Raw genomic sequence first — 26366 nt, 5'->3', positions numbered from 1 at the left:
TACTGAACTTTAAAAAATATTGTATGACAGTTTCTCCGTCTCAAAATTTACAGGAAATCGTGACTAAAACATTGAAATGTCTCTAACAACACAACAAATTTTCATTGAAGCCTAGCATTTTAACTGAATATTTTATGAACGGAGAACGTTTTAAAAGCCCTAATTGTTTGAACATTAGGTTTTAAAAGAGCCCGTCTGTCTAGAGACAATCACGATGTTTCAAAAATCAATATCAATAATCGCATCTAGGTAATATATTACTCGGTATCTATTGGTAACAACACGCACTGCTGATGTCATTGATTTTACCCTGAATAGCTGGTACCTCGTTTATACGGGTACTTGAATAGTGGTAAAACAGTAAGCCGAGTACCTTTAAGAAAAAGAGCACTGTATAATTTCATTTTGCGACTTTTTGTAGCAGACGTCCATCTTATAGGACGTAAATATGGACTGGTGGGATCTAGGAATTTTGGTCTATACAGGTATTTATTTTGTCTAAAAGAATGTATTGTTTGAATTGATGTATTGTTAAAATTAGCCAAATAAAATTATATGTTTTTGTCATTATTATGCAAATCATTTAAAATATATAAAAATATAAAATGTACTGCATATGAAACAGTAGGTATATCTCATATCTTATGAATACCTTATGCCATTTATCATTCAACTTCTTGAACTATCCAGCTGATTTGCGGAAGGTCGGTGGTTTTACCAGGTGCCCGCACGTGATGAAATTATGCATGGAGGGGCACCTGGGGTCTTCTTCCACCATCAAACCTGGAAAGTCGTCATATGACTTATAATTGTGTCGGTGCGACGTTAAACCCAACAAAATAAAAAGTAAATCAACTGTCCGAGTTTGACATAATAGAAATAAAATATATTTCATCTCCATATGAAATACAAGTTTGTCCTTATTCATATATTACATATTACAAACGGTTTAAAAACATTTATACCATTTGGTGAAATAACGATAGAGTTAGATGCATATATATTTCCATTACAATATTATAACTGTTTTGAATTAATAAAATACATCCTCTTTGATTTTGCAGACATGTGTGATTGATATATAAAGTGTTACGGAGACTCTTGAATATATCTGTTTCATAATTTTATTTTCATAGTTTAATTTATAAAGTTTATGTATAGAAGAAATGAGTTTATTTTGTGTCGGAGTTAATGCGAAATAATACACAGATATCAACACAATTGGTTGTTTCCCGAGTCCATGAGTACTAAATCTTTGCAACCTATAACAGATAGAACAAACAAAAAGTACCAGTGTACGTTAACTCTCCTTCCAATAAAAAAGTCCTGTTCCTGCGTCAAATTTAAAATGTCCTTAAGGATATATGAGCTTTTTGTCAGGATATCCTGAAAAATGTTTCTTCGAATACTGCTTTCTAACAAAAGTTTTGCCAAAAATTAATGCTAAATGATTAAAATATGGGTAATAATGTACCATTTAACCAAATACACTCTACTTTTTGCGAAAAAAATTTCATCCATATTTTTGGCTGGCATTTGCCTAAAACTGACATAAGATTTATAATGGAGTAGGGGTAGGTAATTTCAAATATCTAAGGTAGATCAGGTTTGGTTTTGATATTTTTCTTACTGATACATATAATAATAAGCTATAACTGAAATAAAAGTTTTCAAGATAGCACTTTATATTAATAAACCTCTTAGATGCACGATGACCACAACTTTTTTCTTTCCATTTTGAAGTATTTTTGTGTGTCATTAAAGCTGCCAAATATTTTGAAAATCTTAACGTCAAAATTTTTTTTGCAAATCTTAATAAGTTTTTTTTCCATTGAAAACGAAGTGGGTGGTATAAATGTCAACATGTAAAGATGAAGAGATTTGTTAGTGACATTTATCCTTATACATGTGTATAATACTGACATCACCTTGTATTTATGTAAGACCTGAAATCCCTATAAAATACCACCATTTGTTCAATTTTACAAAAGTTCGGAAATGCTTAAATAGTGGATAAGAAAATGCCCTATAAAATTACAACGAGTTCGGTGACATGTGTTTTCCTTCTGTTGTTTTTCTTGGAAACTAATGTTCTTCAATCTCACAGAGTGAGTCACAAACGAGCTAAAATAAATGAAAATAAACTAGATTTTTCTGCAGCGAATGTTAATATTTTGAAAAGGATGTTTTCTGTTCTTGTTTACATGCTGTGAAAATTCTTTATACATCTGTATAATTATCTTAACCATCGATAGAAGTTATTTTAAATGGTAAAATGTATTTGCATTTATGATTTCCCATTAAATGAAAAGAATACAGTGTTAAAATCTTGAAAGTTCGCATGGAATATTTGATTCGACGCCTTCAGCAGTGCTGAAATAAAGGCCGTCTTAGAGAACTGATTTTATAAAACATTCATTGGAGACACTGTAGTCTTGTTTTCATAGATATCTTCTTTGTTTCTTCAATTTAACTGTCAGGACAGGTATTAGTTTATATAAAAGTGTCTAATTACATAATACAGAGATAATTGACTTGCAATGACATTTCCTCTATTTCTCTGTCTAAGAAAGTCGTTTTCCTTAGCACAAGAAGCACGGTGGCATTTCAAGATTAATGGATATCTTCTGACTGCAAACTGAGTAGAAAGTAAAGTTTGACATTGCAGCGACATTAGCGATATTAGAAATATCTGCAAAAATGAGGCGCCCAGTAATTCAATTATGCAATAAGCTGTCAAAAAATCATTCCAAATCGGGGTTTGAATCAAGTTTTGTTTGTATACTAACAGTCCTAGTGACCAAATGCACGTTCATCGAAGGATCATTTGAAGGCTCTTACTATATACCACCAGGAACTTATCAGCGGAACAACGCCGACGGATGTCCACCTGGCACAGTAAGATACTTTTTCTGTATGCATTTTAAAATATGTCTCATTCATTATTTTCTTTTATGTACTACCGCCACTTCATGTAAATATTGTACACAGATTTGATCTGTTCACTTGCACGAAATTTGGTAAGTAGGCAAAAAGAAAAACAAAACAAAACAAACAAAAAAACTGGTGAGTAGGCGTGTATTAGAAAAAGAACTGGTATAAGTAGATGAGTGATAGAAAGAAAACGGAAAAAAAGGAAGTTGGCGAGTGTTGGAAAAATATGTTTAGCAGGCGAGTGCTCAAAAAACAACTGGTTAGTAGGTGAATGATAAAAAAACTGGTAAGTAGTCTAGCTGGTATTAGAAAAAAATGGTTAGCGAGTGTTTATTAGAAAAAAAGCCTGACTGCTTACGCGTATTAAAAAAAACTGGTTAGTAGGCGAGTTTTAGAAATAACCTGATTGTAGGCATGTATTAGAAAAAAAAACTGGTAAGTAGGCTAGTATAAGAAAAAAAGTTAGTGTGTGTATAAGAAAAAACTGATAATATGCGCGTATTAGTAAAAAGAAACAAACTTGTTACTAGGCGATTGTTAGGAAAAAAAAACTGGTAAGAAGTCTAGTTTTAGAAGAAAAACTGGTGATGGGACTAGTGTTAGAAAAAAGGTTATTTTAGAGAAAAAAAAACTGGTAAGTAGGCACGTAATAGAAAAAGTTGTTTAGTAGGCACTTACAAAAAAGAAACGATCGGCAGGTGTATTTTGAAGGAAATGGTTATTAGGCATGTGTAGTAGATATAACTGGCCTGAAGGCGAGTATCAGAAATAACTGGTTAGTAGGTGAGTGTTTTAAAATAATCTGATTAGTAGGCGTGTATTAGAAAAAATCGAAAGTTGATTTTCAGCAAGAGATTTATTACTTCTTTTCAGACTAAATAATCTGTTTTTGCCAGCTACTGTACATATAATTTTCAGACGCAAAAATATGAATTTTCAGTCATTTTGAATAAATTTTCAACAAGGTGCGGGAAAAGTACGGCCATAAACTGTAAGACGTCACAACGGTTTAAAGGCGAACAACTTTATTCAGTACTAGTTTAGTTTTATTACTTGCAACACAACGTCATGTATTTTTCATAATGCATTTGTTTAAAATGTGGCAGCCACATTTTCCATTATGAGCATAAGATACATTAATTTCTTGTTAAATTCTATTTCTGATAACCATTTTCTTTAATATTTGTAAAAGGTTTGAATATTGCTGAATATACTAGAATTTTTTGTATAAAATCTACTGCTTTTTATTACCCCCCTTTATGACTCTAACTATAACAGTTCATGTGCAATATTAAAAGTAGCGCTTTTCTAACCATGTAAGTACTCATAACATATATATGGAAAGCTGTTTCATCTGTTTTTAAGATAAACATTTTAAGCATTATGGACCTTTAAACTATATTTCGTACGAAACTTATACTGTAATGAACAGGGCAAATGTAACGGACAGTAGTCATTAAGTAAAAATATTTTTTTCTCACCTATTTGCTCTCATTTTAGATTTACTGTTTTCAAACTGAACGATGTGTAAACCTTGATGGATCGTGCGTAGCGGCACCAACATGTGATGCAGGGGAGGTAATACTGTAATCCTTTCTAATACTGCCAGATCTTTGACGTGGTTTACCTCAATTTCAGTTTTTTATCAAGATTAGATAACTCTTTACGATTCTTACAATTTCGTGGGTTTAGCAGGAACCTTTTAAATATGTCTATCTTATGCCAATTTGTGACCCAAACTGTATTTATCAATGTTTGAAATACTATCCTCAACTTAAAAAGCTTGTAAGATTTGTTTGTTGCAGAAAATGGCTGAAATTTGTTGAACAATAGAAAATACAGTCTCATAATCGTTTTGGTTAATAAGTTCTAAACTAGACAAGATATTTTGAAAAATTAAAATGTCTTCGCTTTGTTGAGTTCTTTTGTATCATGTTACTGGTGTCCTGATTGCAAAGGCATAAAGACACTAAATAGAAAAATGTCACGAAAAAAATGGCAGTCGCATAATGACGGATACAAATAGTCCTCAGTTTTTTTGCTCTGTCGAGCTATTTTCCTTATTTTCTTTGCATATTTTGCTAAAATCACATGACAGATCTACGCTTGACATGTAGGTAGCATTTTCATAATGAAATAACAACATGATTTTTTTTTCATGGAAACTTAGATCATACACTACCAGTATGATTTGGGGTTTCATCTTTTAGCTGATTTTGCAGTTTGTGTGTTTTACTGAAATTATTTTTCTTGCATCAAACATGACCCCCACTTTTCTTTTGATTTTTATTTAGCACTGACAATATTCTTCAAGAAAATGTGAGTTACAGACATTTAAAATTGGTCCTGATGTGTGCTGCGGCCGTTGGAAATAGGTCAATTTTATATAGAATAAAGAGCAACAACTATTTAGTGTGTTATAGCCTAACAAATTTACAAAATTATACCCCCTTTTCAACTTTATATTCATTCAATTGACAAGGCTGTTGAATAGTCGAGCGCTGCTGTCCTCCAACATCTCTTCTGATTATTTAGGAATATCCAGCGTTTTGTCAGTATGTCCGCAATGTATTAATGAATTGACTAAACATTTATTATAAGCAAATGCTCTACAGTATCCCATGTATAGCTTTGAATTATTTCACGCTTTATAATCTAAGTTTTATACCCATATTTTAGCTATTCTGCATTGAAACCGGGCAGTGCGTGAGGCCAGACGGAAGATGTATTGATGATGATCCAAAAGAATGTTCTGATCCAAACAAATGTGATGAAGAACGACATGAATGTGGACCCAACCATGTAGGACAAAATTAAATATTTCACCTTTCTATTTAACCAGTGACTTTTTCAGTAATATAATTTCTTACAGAGTGGCCACGGTTCTGATTAAAAGTTTGGGAAAATGTGTACACAATATATTTGGTGCAGGCAGTCAAAACAAAAAAAAATAGAAAAAAACTGTGAATTCCATTTAATAAGTGCTTTCATTATTGTGGACTGTTTTCATATAATATTTGGAAAAACGTGTTAAATTTATGAAGTGCGAAACATATACACGTTCCTACTGACTTATTTCAGTTGTATTGTTTTGAAACACAAGAGTGTGTAACTGTGGACGGACATTGCATTGATAATCCAGGGAAATGTTCCCATGGAGAAGATTGTCATGAAGAACGACTAGAATGTGGACCCAACGAAGTAAGACAAAATTTGAACATATTAGTTTTCGCTTATTTTGGTCATAGAACCGAAAAAAGCGGAAACACTACAGGTCGCCCAATGCGAAAAGAAAACAAATAAAACATTTCAAAATTTTGCAGGCTCAATTTGACCGTATATCTTAATGGACGGTAATGGCAATTCATGCTACCGTCTACGCCATTTAGCCCCAGATAGAGCGGATCTGTAAATATGACCAAGAGAAATTCATAAGAAAACCCGTCGGAAGCACAGAAGCTCATCAAAGTTAACAATAGGAGATACCGTCTATTCATGAGAGGTTAATAAGTTTGCAAAAACCCTCACACTCATGCACTGGCCCAAGAAGAACTATGTTATATATAAAGATTGAATGTACTGGATCCATGGTCCTGGAGAACTGTAAATTATTTTTGTTGTTGGCATCCGTCTGTCTCATGAGACAATGGAGTTTACGTCTTGGTTTAGTCCGTTTTAACAGCAACGCCTGCAATGACTGAACAGTCCTATTCTAGAGTGGCACTGTTTGTTGCAGTTACTGCAGGCGAAGCCTGTATCAGTCTCTATGGGCACTGACTCTGATCTCTGTCGTCTGCGCTCTGTTTTCGCTTCCACTTATCCTCTCTCCTTCTCTCACACGTCTCAACACTGGTCTTGACGGCAAGTTTCCAGGCGTCACGGTCAGCAGCTGTTGTTTCCAGGTCAGCCGGATTGATATTGCCGGCGTTCAGGTCTTTCTTGCGCACATTCTTGAATCGGAGGACTGGCCTGGCTGCAGGTTTGGAGTCAAGAGCGAGCTCACCGTACAAGGTGTCTTTTGGGATTCTGCCGTCCTGCATACGTATGACGTGACCAAGCCGGCGTAGACGGCTCTGGGAGAGGAGGACGAAAATGCTTGGTATTTTTGCTTGCGCTAACACATTCTTGTTGGGGACACGGTCCTGCCAGGTGATACCCAGGATCTTCCTCAGGCAGCGGAAATAGAAGGCGTTGAGTCGGCGCTCTTGACGAGAGTACAGAATCCACGCTTCACTGTCATAGAGCAAGGTGCTCAAAACGCAGGCTTGATCACTTACATCTTGGTGTTCATGGTCAGCATGGAGTTGCTCCAGACTGTCAGAAGGGCCATCGCTGTTGCTGCCTTGCCGATCCGAGAGTTCAGCTCAGAGTCCAGGGAGAGGTTGCTGGAGATAGTGGAGCCAAGGTAGGTGAAGTTCTCCACCACCTCAAGGGTGTGTTCGCCGATGGATATGCAGGGGGTATTGCTGACGTCTTGGCCCTTGATGTTGATCTTCTTGATGCGGAAGGTCAGACCAAATTCATCGCTCGTGTGTTCCAAACGGTTGACGGGTCTTTGCAGTGCATCCTCGGTGTGCGCAGTCAGTGCAGCGTCGTCTGCAAACAGCATTTCCCTGAGAAGGAGCTTGTGCTCCGTGGTCTTTGCACGGAGGCGGACGAGGTTGAACAGGTTCCTATCACTTCTACTTCTTGTCTGGATGTAGACGCCGTCCTCCGACTTGTCGAAGGCGTACTGCAGCAACAGAGGAGAGGAAGATGCCGACATGTGTAGGAGCAAGGACACATCCTTGTTTCACGCAGCTGCGGGCCGGGAAGGGTTCTGAAAATGATCCGTCGTACTTGACAGTGCCTCTCATGTCTTCATGGAAGGAGATATTACCTTCGGGAACTTTGGGGCATCCAATCCTACGCAGCAGGGTGAAGAGGCCAGCCCTGCTGACCAGGTAAAACGCCTTTGTCAGGTCTATAAAGGCAATGTAGAGTAGCTGTCTCTGCTTGCGGCACTTCTTCTGCAGCTGCCTCAGCGAGAAGGTCATGTCGATTCGACTTTCCCGCTCTGAAGCCGCACTGCGCCTCCGGGTAGACGCGTTCTGCAAGTGCCTGGAATCTGTTCATGACCACGCGGGTGAAGACCTTGCCGACAATGCTGAGAAGGGAGATTTCGCGGTAGTAATTGCAATCAATGCGGTAACCTTTGTTTTTGTAGACTGTTGTGATGTCGGCATCCTGTATGTCCTGTGGGACGGTTTTTCCTCCCAGCACTGCAGTAGAAGCTCATGAAGTTGGTCGAGGAGTGCAGTCGTTTTCCCAGCCTTGATGACCTTGGGTGGGATTCCACCGCTTCCTGGTGCTTTATCGCAGGCAAGGGAGTCAATAGCCATGCGGAGCTTATCTAAGGAGGGTGGAGCGTCAAGTTCTTCCATGACTGACGGGCGGTTTGTGCGCTCGACTGCTCAGTCAGAGACGACGTTCTCCAAAGAGTACAGCTGCTGGTAGTGCTCCGCCCATCTATCCATCTGCCTGCCGCGGTCCGTATTGATGTCACCTGACGCGGACCTCAGCGGTGCGATCTTCATTACGCTTGGACCAAACGCTTTCTTCATGCCCTCGTACATGGCGCGCACGTTACCACAGTCAGCAGAAAGTTGGATGTTCTGGCACAGGTTCAGCCAATATTCGTTGGCAGATTTTCGAGCGATCCTCTGGGCGTTGTTTCTAGCCTTCCTGAGTGCAGCGAGTGTCTTCTCTGGAGGGTCCTTTTTGTACTCTAGCAGTGCTGCGCGTTTTGATGCAAATGCTGGCTCGAGTTCTGTGATCCTTGCTTCAATCCAGTCTGGGTTCTTCGTCTCCCGCTTGCCGAAGTAGTCCATGACGAAGTTGTAGATGGCGTCACAGATGTGCCTCCACCTCGCATCTGCACTGTTTGTTGGACAGTCCTCGTGGGCCTCTTGGGTGAAGTTTGCGAAGCGCGCATGAAGGTCCGGAACAGAGATCATGACTGTGTTGATGCGTGGCCGCCCTTTCTTCTCGGAGTTGTGGATCCGTTTGAGCTGAAGGCACATTTTCGTCCCGACCAGTGAGTGGTCGGTGACACAGTCAGAGCTGTGATAGCTGCAGGTTATGTGGACGCAGCTCAGTGAGCTTATTCTGGTAATGACGAGATCCAGTGCCAGTGACGGGATCTTGGGTGTCGCCAGGACACTCTATGGTTGAGATTTTTCTGGAAGAAGGTGTTTGTGATACACAGGTCATGGTAAGAGAAAAGTTCAAGAAGTCTCTGCCTATTTTCATTTAGCTTGCCGACACCGAACTTGCCGACGCAGCGGGGCCAGGATTCATGGTCGGCTCCAATCCGGACGTTGAAGTCTCCGAGCAAGTATAGACATTCTGTGGCAGGGATTCCCTGATGATGGCTTCCCCCTCATCATAGAATTCACCCTTTGCTTCGGCACTGGAGCATAGTATAGGAGCGTAGATGCTCAGGATGTTCACTGGGCCTGACGAGCTGCAGAGACGGAGGGAGAGGATTCTTGCCGAGCCTCGGGACGGCAGTTCGACTGCGGACAGCAGAGTGTTGCTCACTGCGAATCCAACGCCATGTATGCGGGGCTCCTCTGGTTCCTTTCCTTGCCAAAGGAATGTGTAGCCTGCTCTCTGAGACTGCTGCTGGATGAGAGCCTGGTCTCCTGCATGGCGGCGATATCGATGTTGAGCCTCTTGAGCTCGCGGTCGATAATGGCTGTTTTTCTGGAGTCGTCAAATTGTTGCAGGTCGTCGGAGATGCCAGGGCACATGGTCCTGACGTTCCAGGGTGCCAGTCTGGCGACTTTGGTTTCTTTCTTTTGTTATGTCTGGTGCGGGGTTTACAGTCCGCTCTTCGGTATTCACTCTAAGCTACAAGCACCCATTGAAGCAGGCAGACTGTGACGGTTCAGCACCTTACTAGCCGGGGCTGCCCGGCTTGAGGCGGGCGACAGCTGACCAGTGGGGCACAATGATCCCTCCAACCGTCGGAGACAACCCGTAGTGTCCGAGCTAACGCCAATACACTCTAGACTTATAACTCGTAACTGCTGCCTCCCGTGTTGTTTTTGTCGCTGGGACAGCGTCACTGGAGTGACAGGGCGCAAATGCCTGGGCGGTGTGTATGCAGATCCTGGGATGCCCAGGCGTCAAGACCCCGCCTCTCGGCCTCGCTGATGAAGTCCAAAGGAAAGCACAGCAATACGTTAGGCACCAGGTTGGCTGCAGGCGTTGCCGGAGCGGTGCTTGTGTACAGGCAGCTGTCCGCCTACGGGCTCCGATCCCGATTTGAAGGGTTTACTCCCTTAAACTTGACCGTTGGATCAGCTCGATCTCCTCCGTCCTTTAGCCGTAGGCTGCTTAAAGCAGCTCCTCCGCCTAGAGGTGGAGTGTAAACACCACTGTCGTAACCCTGCCAAGGGAGCAAAACAGGTGCTAGGCTCTTGCAAGTAGCCACCCGGAGGGACTGCTGATATGGGGGTACCATCATCCTGTCCCCTCGTCATATTGACGTCCAGCAGCGGATGCACTTTAGTGTCGTGCCCAGGACAGACTATAAATTGTAACAGCTCAATATCACGGCTGCGCAAAAAATATTAGGGTGACAACAAAAGCCTACGTTTATAACGCATTAGTATGTAACTCAGGAAGGAGAAAAGACAGTATTCAGACCCATACACTTGACGAAGAAAGACGCAAAGGTAAATACAACGAAATAAAATAAACAAATCAACAAGGCAGCTTTCCAAATTAACGGTTATACTCCCCGATTCTATCTCAATATCCAGTATTCCATTCTAATGATACAGTTTTTACGTTTAGTGTGATTTTCAATTTACACTTAAGATATAAGGAACTTCAGTACACATACAGAAAGTTTTACTCGCTTGAGATTGCTCTATGAAAGTCGGTGATGACGTCGTACTGTCTCTAAACCAAACTTTAAATCACTTCTCGCGACAATTGATCTGCATCATCGTTTATACGTTGACGACCTCTAATTGGATATGCAACTAAGTCGATAGAAATGACATTATATCTCGTGAGGGTTGTCTCGCATGCTCACGCTCACTGGCAAAAACAAAAAGTTATGTTTTAAAGCTGTTAGAAAACAGCAGAATATCAGCCACATGGCTGACAGACTGGTGACGGTAAAAATGAACAACCTGTCAGGAATCTCGTAAGCACTATAGGACATTTTTATTACCTCGTATAGGTAGTGCTATCTGACTCACCCATGCGTCTTTATCGGTGTCTCTGTCAGCGTTGGCGTCCCGTTCAGATGTGGTCAAGTTTTTGTATCTAAGATGTAAGCTGGTAATTTAGTTACCACTTCCGGGAATGGATTGAAACTCCAAACTCTTTTTTACTGTGGAGATCTGACATGCAGTGCACTGGTTCCATTGCTCTACTTTGAATGTTTACAAATAATACCCCTTTTTCGACTTAGCAGTTTATTGTTTAGTAGTACTTTTGTATGTAAGCTGGTAGCTCAGTACCAACTTATGGATTGAAACTTCGCACACCTCTTCACTTTGATGATCTGACATGCAGTGCACAGATTTCGTAACTCTACTATCAATTTTAACAAAGTTAAACACCCATTTCATCTTAACAGATTTTTGGTTAAGTTTTTTTTATATAAGCTGGTATCCCAGTACCTACAAATGGGAATGGATTGTAACATCACACAATTGTTCATTGTCACAAGCTGATATACATTGTACAGGTCCCATAACCCTGTTTTGCAAATTTACAAAATTATACAACTTTTTCAATTTTATATAAATTCCATTGACAAGCGTGTTGTAGAGTCGAGCGTTGCTGTCTTCCAACAGCTCTTCTGATTATTTTGGATGTACGAGCATTTTTGTCAGTATATGCTCAATTTATCGATTAATTCCCTATACATTTATTATAACCAAATGCTCTATCCCATGTATATATAGCTTTGAATTATTTCATGCTTTAAATTTCCCATATAATCTAGGTTTTATACCCGTATTTCAGCTATTCTGCATTGAAACCGGAAAGTGCGTTAGGCCAGATGGAAGATGTATTGATGATGATCCAAAAGAATGTTCCTATCCCGAAACATGTGATGAAGATCGACATGAATGTGGACCCAACCAAGTAAGACCAATATGAGCATTTCATCTTTCTATATTATGCGATCCCATTCAAAAAGAGTTTATCTAACTAGTATCTCTCTGAGTTATATCATTTCCTACAGAGTGGCCGTGGTTCTGATTAAAAGTTTGGGAAAATTTGTACACAATATATTTGGTGCAGAGAGTCAAGACAAAAAAGAGAAAAAGGAACTGTGAATTCCATATGTTAAGTGCTTTCATTTTTGTGGACATTTCCATATAAATATTTGAGAAAAACTCACGTGTAAAACTGATAAAGTGCGAAAGATATACACGTTTCTACTTTTTTCAGTTATATTGTTTTGAAGCACAGGAGTGTGTAACTGTGGACGGACATTGCACTGATAATCCAGGGAAATGTTCCCACGGAGAACATTGTCATGAAGAACGACGCGAATGTGGATCCAACGAGGTAAGACAAAATTTGAACATATTACCTTTCGCTAATTGTGGTCATAGAACCGAGAAAAGTGGAAACACTTCAGGTCGCAACATGCGACAAGAAAACAAATGAAATATTTCAAAATGTTGCAGGCTGGCTTTGACCGAACATGTTTATGGACAGTAGTAGGAAGTTATGCTACCGTCTATGCCGTTTAGCCACAAATAGAGCGGAACTGTAAATATGACCGAGGGAAATTAACAAGAAAACAAATCGGAAGCATAGAAGCTCATCAAAGTTAACAATAGCAGAGACAGTAGATTCATGGGAGGTTAATAAATGTGCAAAAACCCTCACACTCCCATGCACTGGCCCAAGCAGAACTCTGTATACATAAAGATTGAATTATGGTCCTGAATAATTGTAAATTATAACAATACAATTTATCCATGTCTGAAAATGTTATCTATTTAATCACATGCAAAAAGTGTAAGTTACAATATGTGGGACAAACACATCAGAAATGTTCTCAAAGAATGAACAGCCATAAATTTGATATCAGACATTTTCCTGATACTCCTACAAATGTATCTGAACATTTCAATTCTGAAAATCACTCTGTTAGTGATTTTTCTTTCATGCCAATCGACTTGGTAAAAAATGACTGGTTTAGGCTCTTGAAAGAGACTCGTTGGATTCATACATTGAATACAGCCTGGCCTCATGGCATGAATGCTAAAATATTATTTTAGTCTTTCATTTTTTCACACAGATTCTTCCTAATGTATTTTTGCAGTAACAATACAATTTGAAGTTTGGGCAGAAATATTAAAGAGTTTGAGATTTCAACCTTCGCCTTCCCCTTCAACGTCTCTTGCGAAGTTAACGTATGAAGTTGAAGTTCGATAAAAATTCCTTGAGATTTCAATCTTTAGAATGGACCTTACTTTATTTAATCCGCCTATTCAATTTATCCGTAATTAGGATCGGGTTTTTTTTCGTGCATGTTGATATAAATTGTCCAAAAGAGCGGGGAGTTTTTAAAAATGAAAATTAAATAAAAACATTTCCATTAATATAATTATCGCATGGATATTAGTGCGATTACGATAAAAAAGCGAAACAATGTGAACAATGTAAAACCTCGTTGGTGTTGCTCCAAACATTTAGATTTAATGTAAAATGATGACAGTATACAATTAATCTTTTTCAAACAAAAGCATGCAACACCAACTATTACAAATGCATGTGTCGAAATACTTTGAAATAAGTTAAATATATGCGATAAAGCAAACACAAAAGTTTAAAATTACATAAAAGACGCGTTTTACTTGTAAACACTCATAAACAATGTACCTGATGAAAATCTAACCTATGTTGATAACATAAGCTAATATACATAATGATGTTATGGATACATTTAACAAGCGAATTAAAACAAAAGTAAGATAGTCTCGTGATATTATACGTGTTGGCATCATGACGCTCTAAATGACTTTGTATAATTCCAAACTCCCTGACAGCACAATACCATCTTGCTAAGTCACAATGTGTCTAGCGAAACAATCAAGAAATGTTAGGAAATCGTCGCACAAACTATAATGTGGGCATATACATGTATTTGCTTGAATATACTATTTTTATAAGTAAAGCATGTGCAGATCGAGGAATTTCGGTTAGGGGGACACCAACTTTAAACAGGGGACCACCGATTTCAGGGGTGGAGGTGGGGGGGGGGGGTGCACATCGAGTTTCAAGACCCATTTTCTTTGTAAAATGTAAGAATCAAAAAACCACAATGGCCCTCTGCAAGGTTCTGGGTCCGTGCATGTAAAGAATGGAGTTATCCCATGCGTCTGACACAGGAAACTTCTCGCATCATGATATTATAGATTTGAAATTGTCTGATACCTCAAAAGAATTTTCCGTCTTACTAGTACCATTTTATGTTTATTCTTAAAACGCAACTGTCGTATAAAGTGTCAGACAGAAACGGATTGTTTTTATCTGGTAGTGAAAATAAATGTTCCACCAAACGATAATCGCGCGTTATTATTTATTTTTCAAGTAAAATGACTCTCATGCCGTGTACCTCCATCCAGATTTCAGTCTTTGATGCCGAGTATGTGGACAGAGTAGTTAAAAAAGACTGAAGTTCTGACTTTCGTGATATCACATCTTCGGACGTTAAAAACTTCACTTCATACGACAAAAAGGCCAATCTAATATAATCGATACCGCCTGGGGACACAAATATGCCGTAGAAGTTAAAGTTTGAACAAAATCTCAATGCTTCTCAAAATCAGTTGATAACTTCATAATTTCAGGTTCAATTCAATGTATTTAGTTAAAATTATTAGCAATACAAAACTTCATTATTCTTATACTTATTGATAGTGTTCCACATCAAATTTAGTCTAATTATACATATGGATAATCGAATAACTTAATAAGCAGAAATCCTGAAACAAAGCTTTTTATTTTACATAGTGATAAAGAGAAGTCTTAGGCTTACTTGATATAACGTGGAAAACTTTAGAAGCAACTTCGGATATAAATAAAATACACGCATATCGGTGAAGTTTTACCCAAAATATATATAAGAGACGTTGAAGGGGAAGGCGACGGTTGAAATCTCAAACTCTCTATTAGTGTGCAAACGTACGCCTACATTTAAAACGCTCTAGTATGTAACTCAGGAAGCAGAAAAGAATGTTTTCAGACCCATACATGTATGATGAAGAAAGACGCGAAAGTAAAAACAACGAAATAAAACAAACAAATTAACAAAATAGAGAAAAGTGGAAACTTCAAAGGTCGCTCAACACGTAAAAAACGAAAATGTTGCAGGCTCGGTTTGATTAAGCCTGTTAATGGACGGTAGTGGAAATGCATGCTACCGTCCACGCCCTCTAGCCCCAGGTTGAGCAGAACTCAACATTTACACATGCTAAAAGTACAAAAACAATTTAGAGACATCCGCATATGTATTCAAACGGCGGTGAACATGGAACCTTCAATGATACACGTGTTGATGCGTGTAATTCCATGAAGAGCGGCATATTTGGTCCCCAGATAAAGTAAAGGGTTTGCCCCAAACGAGAAAACTATAAGTCAGCTTTCCAAATTAACGGCAATACTCCCCGATTCTGTCTCTATATCCAGTATTCCATTCTAAAGATACAGCTTTTACATTTAGTGTGACTTCCAATTTACATTTAAGACATGAGGAATTTCAGTCCACAAACAGAACGTTTTACTTGCTTGGGACTGCTCTATGAAAGTCCGTGATTACTTCGTACTGTCTCTAAACCAGACTTTGAATCACTTCTCGAGACAATTGATCTGCATTATCGTTTGTCCATTGACGACCTCTAATTGTATATCCCTAAGTCGATAGAAAATGACATTGTATTTTTTCGAGGATTGTCTCGCATGCTCACGCTCAATGGAGAAAAACACAGAAGTAATGAATTAATGCTGTTAGAAAAACAGCAGAATATAAGTCACATGGCTAACAGACTGATGAATGTTAAAATGAACAACCTGTCGTGAAGTTTTTGTATGTCAGCTGATATCTCAGTAACCACTTGCGGGAATGTATCGAAACATTACACTCTTGTTTACTGTGGTGATCTGACATGCCTTGCATAGGTTCCATAACTCTACTTTGCATTTTACAAAATAAAGCCCCATTTTCGGCTTAGCAGTTTTTGGTAAATGGTTTGTTTGTAAGCTGGTAGCCCAGTACCCACTTATGGATTGAAACTTCGCACACCTCTTCATTTTGACGATCTGACATGCAGTGCACATATTTCATAACTTAACCTTCAAATTTAACAAAATTAAACTCCCTTATTTTCTTAGCAGCTTTTTGGTTAGGTTTTTGTATGTAAGCTAGTATCTCAGTACCCACAAATGGGAATGGATTGTAACATCACACAATTGTTCATTGTCACAAGTTGATATGCATTGTACAGGTTCCATAACCATGTTATGCAAATTTACAAAATTATACACCTTTTTTCAACTTTATATAAATTCAATTGACAAGCGTGTTGAAGAGTCGAGCGTTGCTGTCTTCCAACAGCTCTTCTGATTATTTTGGATGTACGAGCATTCTTGTCAGTATATACCCAATTTATCGACTAATTGTGTCTGTACATTTTTTATAACCAAGTATGTATAGCTTTGAATTATTTCATGCTTTAAATTTCCTATATAATCTTAAGTTTTATACCCGTATTTCAGCTATTCTGCATTGAAACCGGAAAGTGCGTGAGACCAGATGGAAGATGTATTGATGATGATCCAAACGAATGTTCCTATCCAGAAAAATGTAATGAAGATCGACATGAATGTGGACCCAACCAAGTAAGACCAAAACTGAGCATTTCATCTTTCTATATTATGCGATCCCATTCAAAAAGTATTTATATAACTAGTAACATTCTAAGTATTATTGTTTCCTACAGAGTGGCCTTGGTTCTGATTAAAAATTTGGGAAAATGTGTACACAGCATATTTGGTGCAGAGAGTCGAGACGAAAAATAGAAAAGGAACTGTAAATTCCATATGTTAAGTGCTTTCATTTTTGTGGACATTTTTCATATAATATTTGAGAAAAACTCACGTGTAAAATTGATAAAGTGCGGAAAATATACACGTTTCGACTTTTTTTTCAGTTATATTGTTTTGAAACACAAGAGTGTGTAACTGTGGACGGATATTGCACTGATAATCCAGGGAAATGTTCCCATGGAGAAGATTGTCATGAAGAACGACGCGAATGCGGACCCAACGAAGTAAGACAAAATTTGAACATATTACCTTTCGCTAATTTTGGTCATGGGACCGAAAAAAGTGGAAACAGTACAAGTGCTCAATGCGACAAGAAAACAAATGAAATATTTCAAAATGTTGCAGGCTCGCTTTGACCGAACATGTTTATGGACAGTAGTGGAAAGTTATGCTACCGTCTATGCCGTTTAGTCACAGATAGAGCGGAACTGTAAATATGACCGAGGGAAATTAACAAGAAAATCAATCTGAAGCACAGAAGCTCATCAAAATTAACAATAGCAGAGACAGTCTATTCATGAGAGGTTAATAAATGTTCAAAAACCCTCACACTCCCATGCACTGGCCCAAGCAGAACTCTGTATACATACCGACTGAATTATGGTCCTGGAGAATTGTAAATTATAACAATACAATTTGAAGTTTGTGCAAAACATATTAGTATGCAAACGTAAACCTACTTTTAAAACGCATTAGTATGTAACTCAGGAAGCAGAAAAGACAGTATTCAGACCAATAGATGTATGATGAAGAAAGAAGCGAAAGTAAATACAACGAAATAAACCAAACAAATTAAAAAGTCAGCTTTCCAAATTAACGGCAATACTCCCTGATTCTGTCTCAATATCCAGTATTCCATTCATTTTCATCTTAACAGCTTTTTGGTTAAGTTTTTATGTCAGCTGGTATCTCAGTACCAACAAATGGGAATGGATTGTAACATCACACAATTGTTGATTGTCACAAGCTGATATGCACTGTAAAGGTCCCATAACCCTCTTCTGCAAATTTACAAAATTATGCACCTTTTTCAACTTTATATAAATTCCATTGACAAGCGTGTTGAAGAGACGAGTGTTGCTGTCTTCCAACAGCTCTTCTGATTATTTTGGATGTATGAGCTTTTTTGTCAGTATATTCCAATTTATCGATTAATTGTGTCTATACATTTATTATAACCAAACATGTATAGCTTTGAATTATTTCATGCTTCAAATTTCCCATATAATCTTAAGTTTTATACCCGTATTTCAGCTATTCTGCATTGAAACCGGGAAGTGCCTGAGGCCAGATGGAAGATGTATTGATGATGATCCAAACGAATGTTCCCATCCAGAAAAATGTGATGAAGATCGACATGAATGTGGACCCAACCAAGTAAGACCAAAATTGAGCATTTCATCTTTCTATATTATGCGATCCCATTCAAAAAGTATTTATATAACTAGTAACTTTCTGAGTTATATCATTTCCTACAGAGTGGCCGTGGTTCTGATTAAAAGTTTGGGAAAATGTGTACACAATATATTTGTTGCAGAGAGTCAAGACAAAAAACAGGAAAGGAACAGTGAATTCCATATAATACGTGCTTTCATTTTTGTGAACATTTTCCATATAATATTTGAGAAAAACTCACGTGTAAAAGTAATAAAGTGTGGAAGATATAAACGTTTTCCTACTTTTTTCAGTTATATTGTTTTGAAACACAAGAGTGTGTAACTGTGGACGGACATTGCATTGATAATCCAGGGAAATGTTCCCATGGAGGAGATTGTCATGAAGAACGACGCGAATGTGGACCCAACGAAGTAAGACAAAATTTGAACATATTACCTTTCGCTAATTTTGGTCATGTGATCGAAAAAAAGTAGAAACAGATGCTCTATGCGGCAAGAAAACAAATGAAATATTTCAAAATGTTGCAGGCTCGCTTTGACCGAACATGTTTATGGACAGTAGTGGAAAGTTATGCTACCGTCTATGCCGTTCAGTCACAGATAGAGTGGAACTGTAAATATGATCGAGGAAAATTAACAAGAAAATCAATCGGAAGCACAGAAGCTCATCAAAATTAACAATAGCAGAGACAGTCTATTCATGAGAGGTTAATAAATGTTCAAAAACCCTCACACTCCCATGCACTGGCCCAAGCAGAACTCTGTATACATACCGACTGAATTATGGTCCTGGAGAATTGTAAATTATAACAATACAATTTGAAGTTTGGGCAAAACATATTAGTGTGCAAACGTAAACCTACTTTTAAAACGCATAAGTATGTAACTCAGGAAGCAGAAAAGACAGTATTCAGACCCATACATGTATGATGAAGAAAGAAGCGAAAGTAAATACAACGAAATAAACCAAACAAATTAACAAGTCAGCTTTCCAAATTAACGGCAATACTCCCTGATTCTGTCTCAATATCCAGTTATTCCATTCATTTTCATCTTAACAGCTTTTTGGTTAAGTTTTTATGTCAGCTGGTATCTCAGTACCAACAAATGGGATGGATTTGTAACATCACACAAATTGTTGATTGTCAACAAGCTGATATGCACTGTAAAGGTCCCATAACCCTCTTCTGCAAATTTACAAAATTATGCACCTTTTTCAACTTTATATAAATTCCATTGACAAGCGTGTTGAAGAGACGAGTGTTGCTGTCTTCCCAACAGCTCTTCTGATTATTTTGGATGTATGAGCTTTTTGTCAGTATATTCCAATTTATCGATTAATTGTGTCTATACACTTATTATAACCAAACATGTATAGCTTTGAATTATTTCATGCTTCAAATTTCCCATATAATCTTAAGTTTTATACCGTATTTCAGTATTCTGCATTGAAACCGGGAAGTGCCTGAGGCCAGATGGAAGATGTATTGATGATGATCCAAACGAATGTTCCCATCCAGAAAAATGTGATGAAGATCGACATGAATGTGGACCCAACCAATGTAAGACCAAAATTGAGCATTCATCTTTCTATATTATGCGATCCCATTCAAAAAGTATTTATATAACTAGTAACTTTCTGAGTTATATCATTTCCTACAGAGTGGCCGTGGTTCTGATTAAAAGTTTGGGAAAATGTGTACACAATATATTTGTTGCAGAGAGTCAAGACAAAAAACAGGAAAGGAACAGTGAATTCCATATAATACGTGCTTTCATTTTTGTGAACATTTTCCATATAATATTTGAGAAAAACTCACGTGTAAAAGTAATAAAGTGTGGAAGATATAAACGTTTTCTACTTTTTTCAGTTATATTGTTTTGAAACACAAGAGTGTGTAACTGTGGACGGACATTGCATTGATAATCCAGGGAAATGTTCCCATGGAGGAGATTGTCATGAAGAACGACGCGAATGTGGACCAACGAAGTAAGACAAAATTTGAACATATTACCTTTCGCTAATTTTGGTCATGTGATCGAAAAAAAGTAGAAACAGATGCTCTATGCGGCAAGAAAACAAATGAAATATTTCAAAATGTTGCAGGCTCGCTTTGATTGAACATGTTTATGGACAGTAGTGGAATGCTACCGTCTATGCCGTTTAGTCACAGATAGAGCGGAACTGTAAATATGACCGAATGGAAATTCACAAGAAAATCAATCGGAAGCACAGAAGCTCATCAAAATTAACAATAGCAGAGACAGTCTATTCATGAGAGGTTAATAAATGTTCAAAAACCCTCACACTCCCATGCACTGGCCCAAGCAGAACTCTGTATACATATAGACTGAATTATGGTCCTGGAGAATTGTAAATTATAACAATACAATTTGAAGTTTGGGCAAAACATATTTAGTGTACAAACGTACGCCTACGTTTAAAACGCATAAGTATGTAACTCTGGAAGCAGAAAAGACAGTATTCAGACCCATACATGTATGATGAAGAAAGAAGCGAAAGTAAATACAACGAAATAAACCAAACAAATTAACAAGTCAGCTTTCCAAATTAACGGCAATACTTCCCGATTCTGTCTCTATATCCAGTATTCCATTCATTTTCATCTTAGCAGCTTTTTGGTTAAGTTTTTATGTAAGCTGGTATCTCAGTACCCACAAATGGGAATGGATTGTAACATCACACAATTGTTGATTGTCACAAGCTGATATGCACTGTACAGGTCCCATAACCCTGTTTTGCAAATTTACAAAATTATGCACCTTTTTCAACTTTATATAAATTCCATTGACAAGCGTGTTGAAGAGTCGAGTGTTGCTGTCTCCCAACAGCACTTCTGATTATTTTGGATGTTCGAGCATTTTTGTCAGTATATTCCAATTTATCGATTAATTGTGTCTATACATTTATTATAACCAAACATGTATAGCTTTGAATTTTTTCATGCTTCAAATTTCCCATATCATCTTAAGTTTTATATCCGTATTTCAGCTATTCTGCATTGAAACCGGGAAGTGCGTGAGGCCAGATGGAAGATGTATTGATGATGATCCAAACGAATGTTCCCATCCAGAAAAATGTGATGAAGATCGACATGAATGTGGACCCAACCAAGTAAGACCAAAATTGAGCATTTCATCTTTCTATATTATGCGATCCCATTCAAAAAGTATTTATATAACTAGTAACTTTCTGAGTTATATCATTTCCTACAGAGTGGCCGTGGTTCTGATTAAAAGTTTGGGAAAATGTGTACACAATATATTTGTTGCAGAGAGTCAAGACAAAAAACAGGAAAGGAACAGTGAATTCCATATAATACGTGCTTTCATTTTTGTGAACATTTTCCATATAATATTTGAGAAAAACTCACGTGTAAAAGTGATAAAGTGTGGAAGATATAAACGTATTCCTACTTTTTTCAGTTATATTGTTTTGAAACACAAGAGTGTGTAACTGTGGACGGACATTGCATTGATAATCCAGGGAAATGTTCCCATGGAGAAGATTGTCATGAAGAACGACGCGAATGTGGACCCAACGAAGTAAGACAAAATTAAAACATATTATCTTTCGCTAATTCTGGTCATGGGATCGAAAAAAAGTGGAAACAGGTGCTCTATGCGACAAGAAAACTAATGAAATATTTCAAAATGTTCCAGACTCGCTTTGACCGAACATGTTTATGGACAGTAGTGGAAAGTTATGCTACCGTCTATGCCGTTTAATCACAGATAGAGCGTAACTTTAAATATGACCGAGGGAAATTAACAAGAAAATCAATCGGAAGCACAGAAGCTCACTCATCAAAATTAACAATAGCAGAGACAGTCTATTCATGAGAGGTTAATAAATGTTCAAAAACCCTCACACTCCCATGCACTGGCCCAAGCAGAACTCTGTATACATACCGACTGAATTATGGTCCTGGAGAATTGTAAATTATAACAATACAATTTGAAGTTTGGGCAAAACATATTAGTGTGCAAACGTAAACCTATGTTTAAAACGCATTAGTTTGTAACTCAGGGAGCAGAAAAGACAGTATTCAGACCCACACATCTATGATGAAGAAAGAAGCGAAAGTAAATACAACGAAATAAACCAAACAAATTAACAAGTCAGCTTTCCAAATTAACGGCAATACTCCCCGATTCTGTCTCTATATCCAGTATTCCATTCTAAACGACGAATGACGCGAATGTGGACCCAACGAATTAAGACAAAATTTGAACATATTACCTTTCGCTAATTTTGGTCATGGAACCGAAAAAAGTGGAAACACTACAGGTCGCTCAATGCGACAAGAAAACAAATGAAATATTTCAAAATGTTCCAGGCTCGCTTTGACCGAACATGTTTATGGACAGTAGTAGAAAGTTATGCTACTGTCTATGACGTTTAGCCACAGACAGAGCGGAACTGTAAATATGACGAAGGGAAATTAACAAGAAAACAAATCGGAAGCATGGAAGCGCATCAAAGTTAACAATAGCAGAGACAGTCTATTCATGAGAGGTTAATAAATGTGCAAAAACCCTCACACTCCCATGCCCTGGCCCAAGCAGAACTCTGTTTACATATAGACTAAATTATGGTCCTGGAGAATTGTAAATTATAACAATACAATTTGAAGTTTGGCCAAAACATTTTAGAGTGCAAACGTAAGCCTACGTTTAAAACACATTAGTATGTAACTCTGGAAGCAGAAAAGACAGTATTCAGACCCATACATGTATGATGAAGAAAGAAGCGAAAGTAAATACAACGAAATAAAACAAACAAATTAACAAGTCAGCTTTCCAAATTAACGGCAATACTCCCCGATTCTGTCTCTATATCCAGTATTCCATTCTAAAGATACAGCTTTTACATTTAGTGTGACTTCAAATTAACACTTAAGACATGAGGAATTTCAGTCTACAAACAGAACGTTTTACCTGCTTGGGACTGCTCTATGAAAGTCCGTGATGACGTCGTACTGTCCCTAAACCAAACTTTGAATCACTTCTCGCGACAACTGATCTGCATCATCGTTTGTATATTGACGACCTCTGATTGTATATCCCTAAGTCGATAGAAAATGGCATTGTATCTTTTCGAGGATTGTCTCGCATGCTCACGCTCAATGGAGAAAAACACAGAAGTAATGATTTAATGCTGTTAGAAAACAACAGAATATAAGTCACTTGGCTGACAGACTGGTGAAGGTTAAAATGAACAACCTGTCGTGAAGTTTTTGTATGTCAGCTGATATCTCAGTAACCACTTGCGGGAATGTATCGAAACTTTACACTCTTGTTTACTGTGGTGATCTGACATACCTTGCATAGGTTCCATAACTCTACTTTGCATTTCTACAAAATAATGCCCCTTTTTCGGCTTAGCAGTTTTTGGCTTACTTTTTATATGTAAGCTGGTAGCTAAGTACTCACTTATAGATTGAAACTTCGCACACCTCTTCACTTTGGTGATCTGACATGCAGTGCACAGATTTCGTAACTCTACTTTCAATTTTAACAAAATTAAACCCCCTTTTCATCTTAGCAGCTTTTTGGTTAAGTTTTTATGTAAGCCGGTATCTCAGTACCCAAAAATGGGAATGGATTGTAACAACACACAATTGTTCATTGTTACAAGCTGATATGCACTGTACAGGTCCCATAACCCTCTTTTGCAAATTTACAAAATTTTGCACCTTTTTCAACTTCATATAAATTCCATTGACAAGCGTGTTGAAGAGTCGAGCGTTGCTGTTTTCCAAAAGCTCTTCTCGATTATTTTGGATGTACGAGCATTTTTGTCAGTATATTCCAATTTATCGATTAATTGTGTCTATATATTTATTATAACCAAACATGTATAGCTTTGAATTATTTCATGCTTCAAATGTCCCATATAGTCTTAAGTTTTATACCCGTATTTCAGCTATTCTGCATTGAAACCGGGAAGTGCGTGAGGCCAGATGGAAGATGTATTGATGATGGTCCAAAAGAATGTTCCTATCCAGAAAAATGTGATGAAGATCGACATGAATGTGGACACAACCAAGTAAGACCAAAATTGAGCATTTCATCTTTCTATATTATGCGATCCCATTCAAAAAGTATTTAAATAACTAGTAACATTCTAAGTTTTATCATTTCCTACAGAGTGGCCTTGGTTCTGATTAAAGGTTTGGGGGTAAAATGTGTACACACCATATTTGGTGCAGAGAGTCAAGACGAAAAAGGGAAAAGGAAATGTAAAATCCATATATTAAGTGCTTTCATTTTTGTGGACATTTTCCATATAATATTTTAGAAAAACTCACGTGTAAAATTGATAAAGTGCGAAAGATATAAACGTTTTTCTACTTTTTTTCAGTTATATTGTTTTGAAACACAAGAGTGTGTAACTGTGGACGGATATTGCATTGATAATCCAGGGAAATGTTCCCATGGAGAAGATTGTCATGAAGAACGACGCGAATGTGGACCCAACGAAGTAAGACAAAATTTGAACATATTACCTTTCGCTAATTTTGGTCATAGAACCGAAAAAAGTGGAAACACTACAGGTCAACCCAATGCGACAAGAAAACAAATGAAATATTTCAAAATGTTTTTTAATCGCTTTGACCGAACATGTTTATGGACAGTAGTGGAAAGTAATGCTACCGTCAATGCCGTTTAGCCTCAGATAGAGCGGAACTGTAAATATGATCAAGGGAAATTCACAAGAAAGCAAATCGGAAGTACAGAAGCTCATCAAAGTTAACAACAGCAGAGACGGTCTATTCATGAGAGGTTAATAAATGTGCAAAAACCCTTACACTCCCATGCACTGACCCAAGCAGAACCCTGTATACAGATAGACTGAATTATGGTCCTGGAGAATTGTAAATTTTAACAATACAATTTGAAGTTTGGGCAAAACATATTAGTGTGACAGTCTACGTTTAAAACACATAATTATGTAACTCAGGAAGCAGAAAAGACAGTATTCAGACCCATACATGTATGATGAAGAAAGAAGCGAAAGTAAATACAACGAAAAAAACCAAACAAATTAACAAGTCAGCTTTCCAAATTAACGGCAATACTCCCCGATTCTGTCTCTATGTTCAGTATTCCATTCTAAAGATACAGCTTTTACGTTTAGTGTGACCTACAATTTACACTTAAGACATGAGGAATTTCAGTCCACATACAGAAAGGTTTACATGCTTGGGACTGCTCGATAAAAGTCCGTGATGACGTCGTGCTGTCTCTAAACCAAATTTTGAATCACTTCTCGTGACAATTGATCTGCATCATCGTTTGTACATTGACGACCTCTGGTTGTATATCCCTAAGTCGATAGAAAATGGCATTGTATCTTTTCGAGGATTGACTCGCATGCTCACGCTCAATGGAGGAAAACGCAGAAGTAATGATTTAATGTGTTAGAAAACAGCAGAATATAAGTCGCATGACTGACAGACTGGTGAAGGTTAAAATGAACAACCTGTCGTGAAGTTTTTGTATGTTAGCTGATATCTCAGTAACCACTTGCGGGAATGTATCGAAACTTTACACTCTTGTTTACTGTGGTGATCTGATATACCTTGCCTAGCATCAATAACTCTACTTTGCATTTTTATAAAATAATGCCCCTTTTTCGGCTTAGCAGTTTTTGGTTTACTTTTTGTATGTAAGCTGGTAGCTCAGTACCCACTTACGGATTGAAACTTCCCACACCTCTTCACTTTGATGATCTGACATACAGTGCACAGATTTCGTAACTCTACTTTCAATTTTAACAAAATTAAACCCCCTTTCCATTTTAGCAGCTTTTTGGTAAACTTTCTGTATGTAAGCTGGTATCTCAGTACCCACAAATGGGAATGGATTGTA

At 37.7% G+C, this 26366-nt stretch overlaps 1 protein-coding gene across 1 annotated transcript in view; it reads left to right on the top strand.

Moving 5' to 3' along the window:
- The first annotated feature begins 2700 nt into the window (after positions 1-2700).
- Positions 2701-26366, top strand: part of LOC123548613 (uncharacterized) — a 119040-nt gene continuing 95374 nt past the window's right edge. The window contains exons 1-14 of the mRNA XM_053546894.1: positions 2701-2898; positions 4435-4512; positions 5614-5736; positions 6016-6135; positions 11968-12090; positions 12400-12519; positions 16741-16863; positions 17175-17294; positions 18325-18447; positions 18759-18878; positions 21481-21603; positions 21915-22034; positions 24418-24540; positions 24856-24975. Of these exons, the coding sequence (XP_053402869.1) occupies positions 2701-2898; positions 4435-4512; positions 5614-5736; positions 6016-6135; positions 11968-12090; positions 12400-12519; positions 16741-16863; positions 17175-17294; positions 18325-18447; positions 18759-18878; positions 21481-21603; positions 21915-22034; positions 24418-24540; positions 24856-24975 (1734 nt within the window). The remainder of the gene's footprint in view (positions 2899-4434; positions 4513-5613; positions 5737-6015; positions 6136-11967; positions 12091-12399; positions 12520-16740; positions 16864-17174; positions 17295-18324; positions 18448-18758; positions 18879-21480; positions 21604-21914; positions 22035-24417; positions 24541-24855; positions 24976-26366) is intronic.

The sequence above is a fragment of the Mercenaria mercenaria genome, chromosome 6, assembly GCF_021730395.1.
Source record: "Mercenaria mercenaria strain notata chromosome 6, MADL_Memer_1, whole genome shotgun sequence".
NCBI classification, from domain to species: domain Eukaryota; kingdom Metazoa; phylum Mollusca; class Bivalvia; order Venerida; family Veneridae; genus Mercenaria; species Mercenaria mercenaria.
The sequence above is the reverse complement of the archived record's forward strand: the minus strand, read 5'-3'. Positions and strand labels throughout refer to the sequence as shown.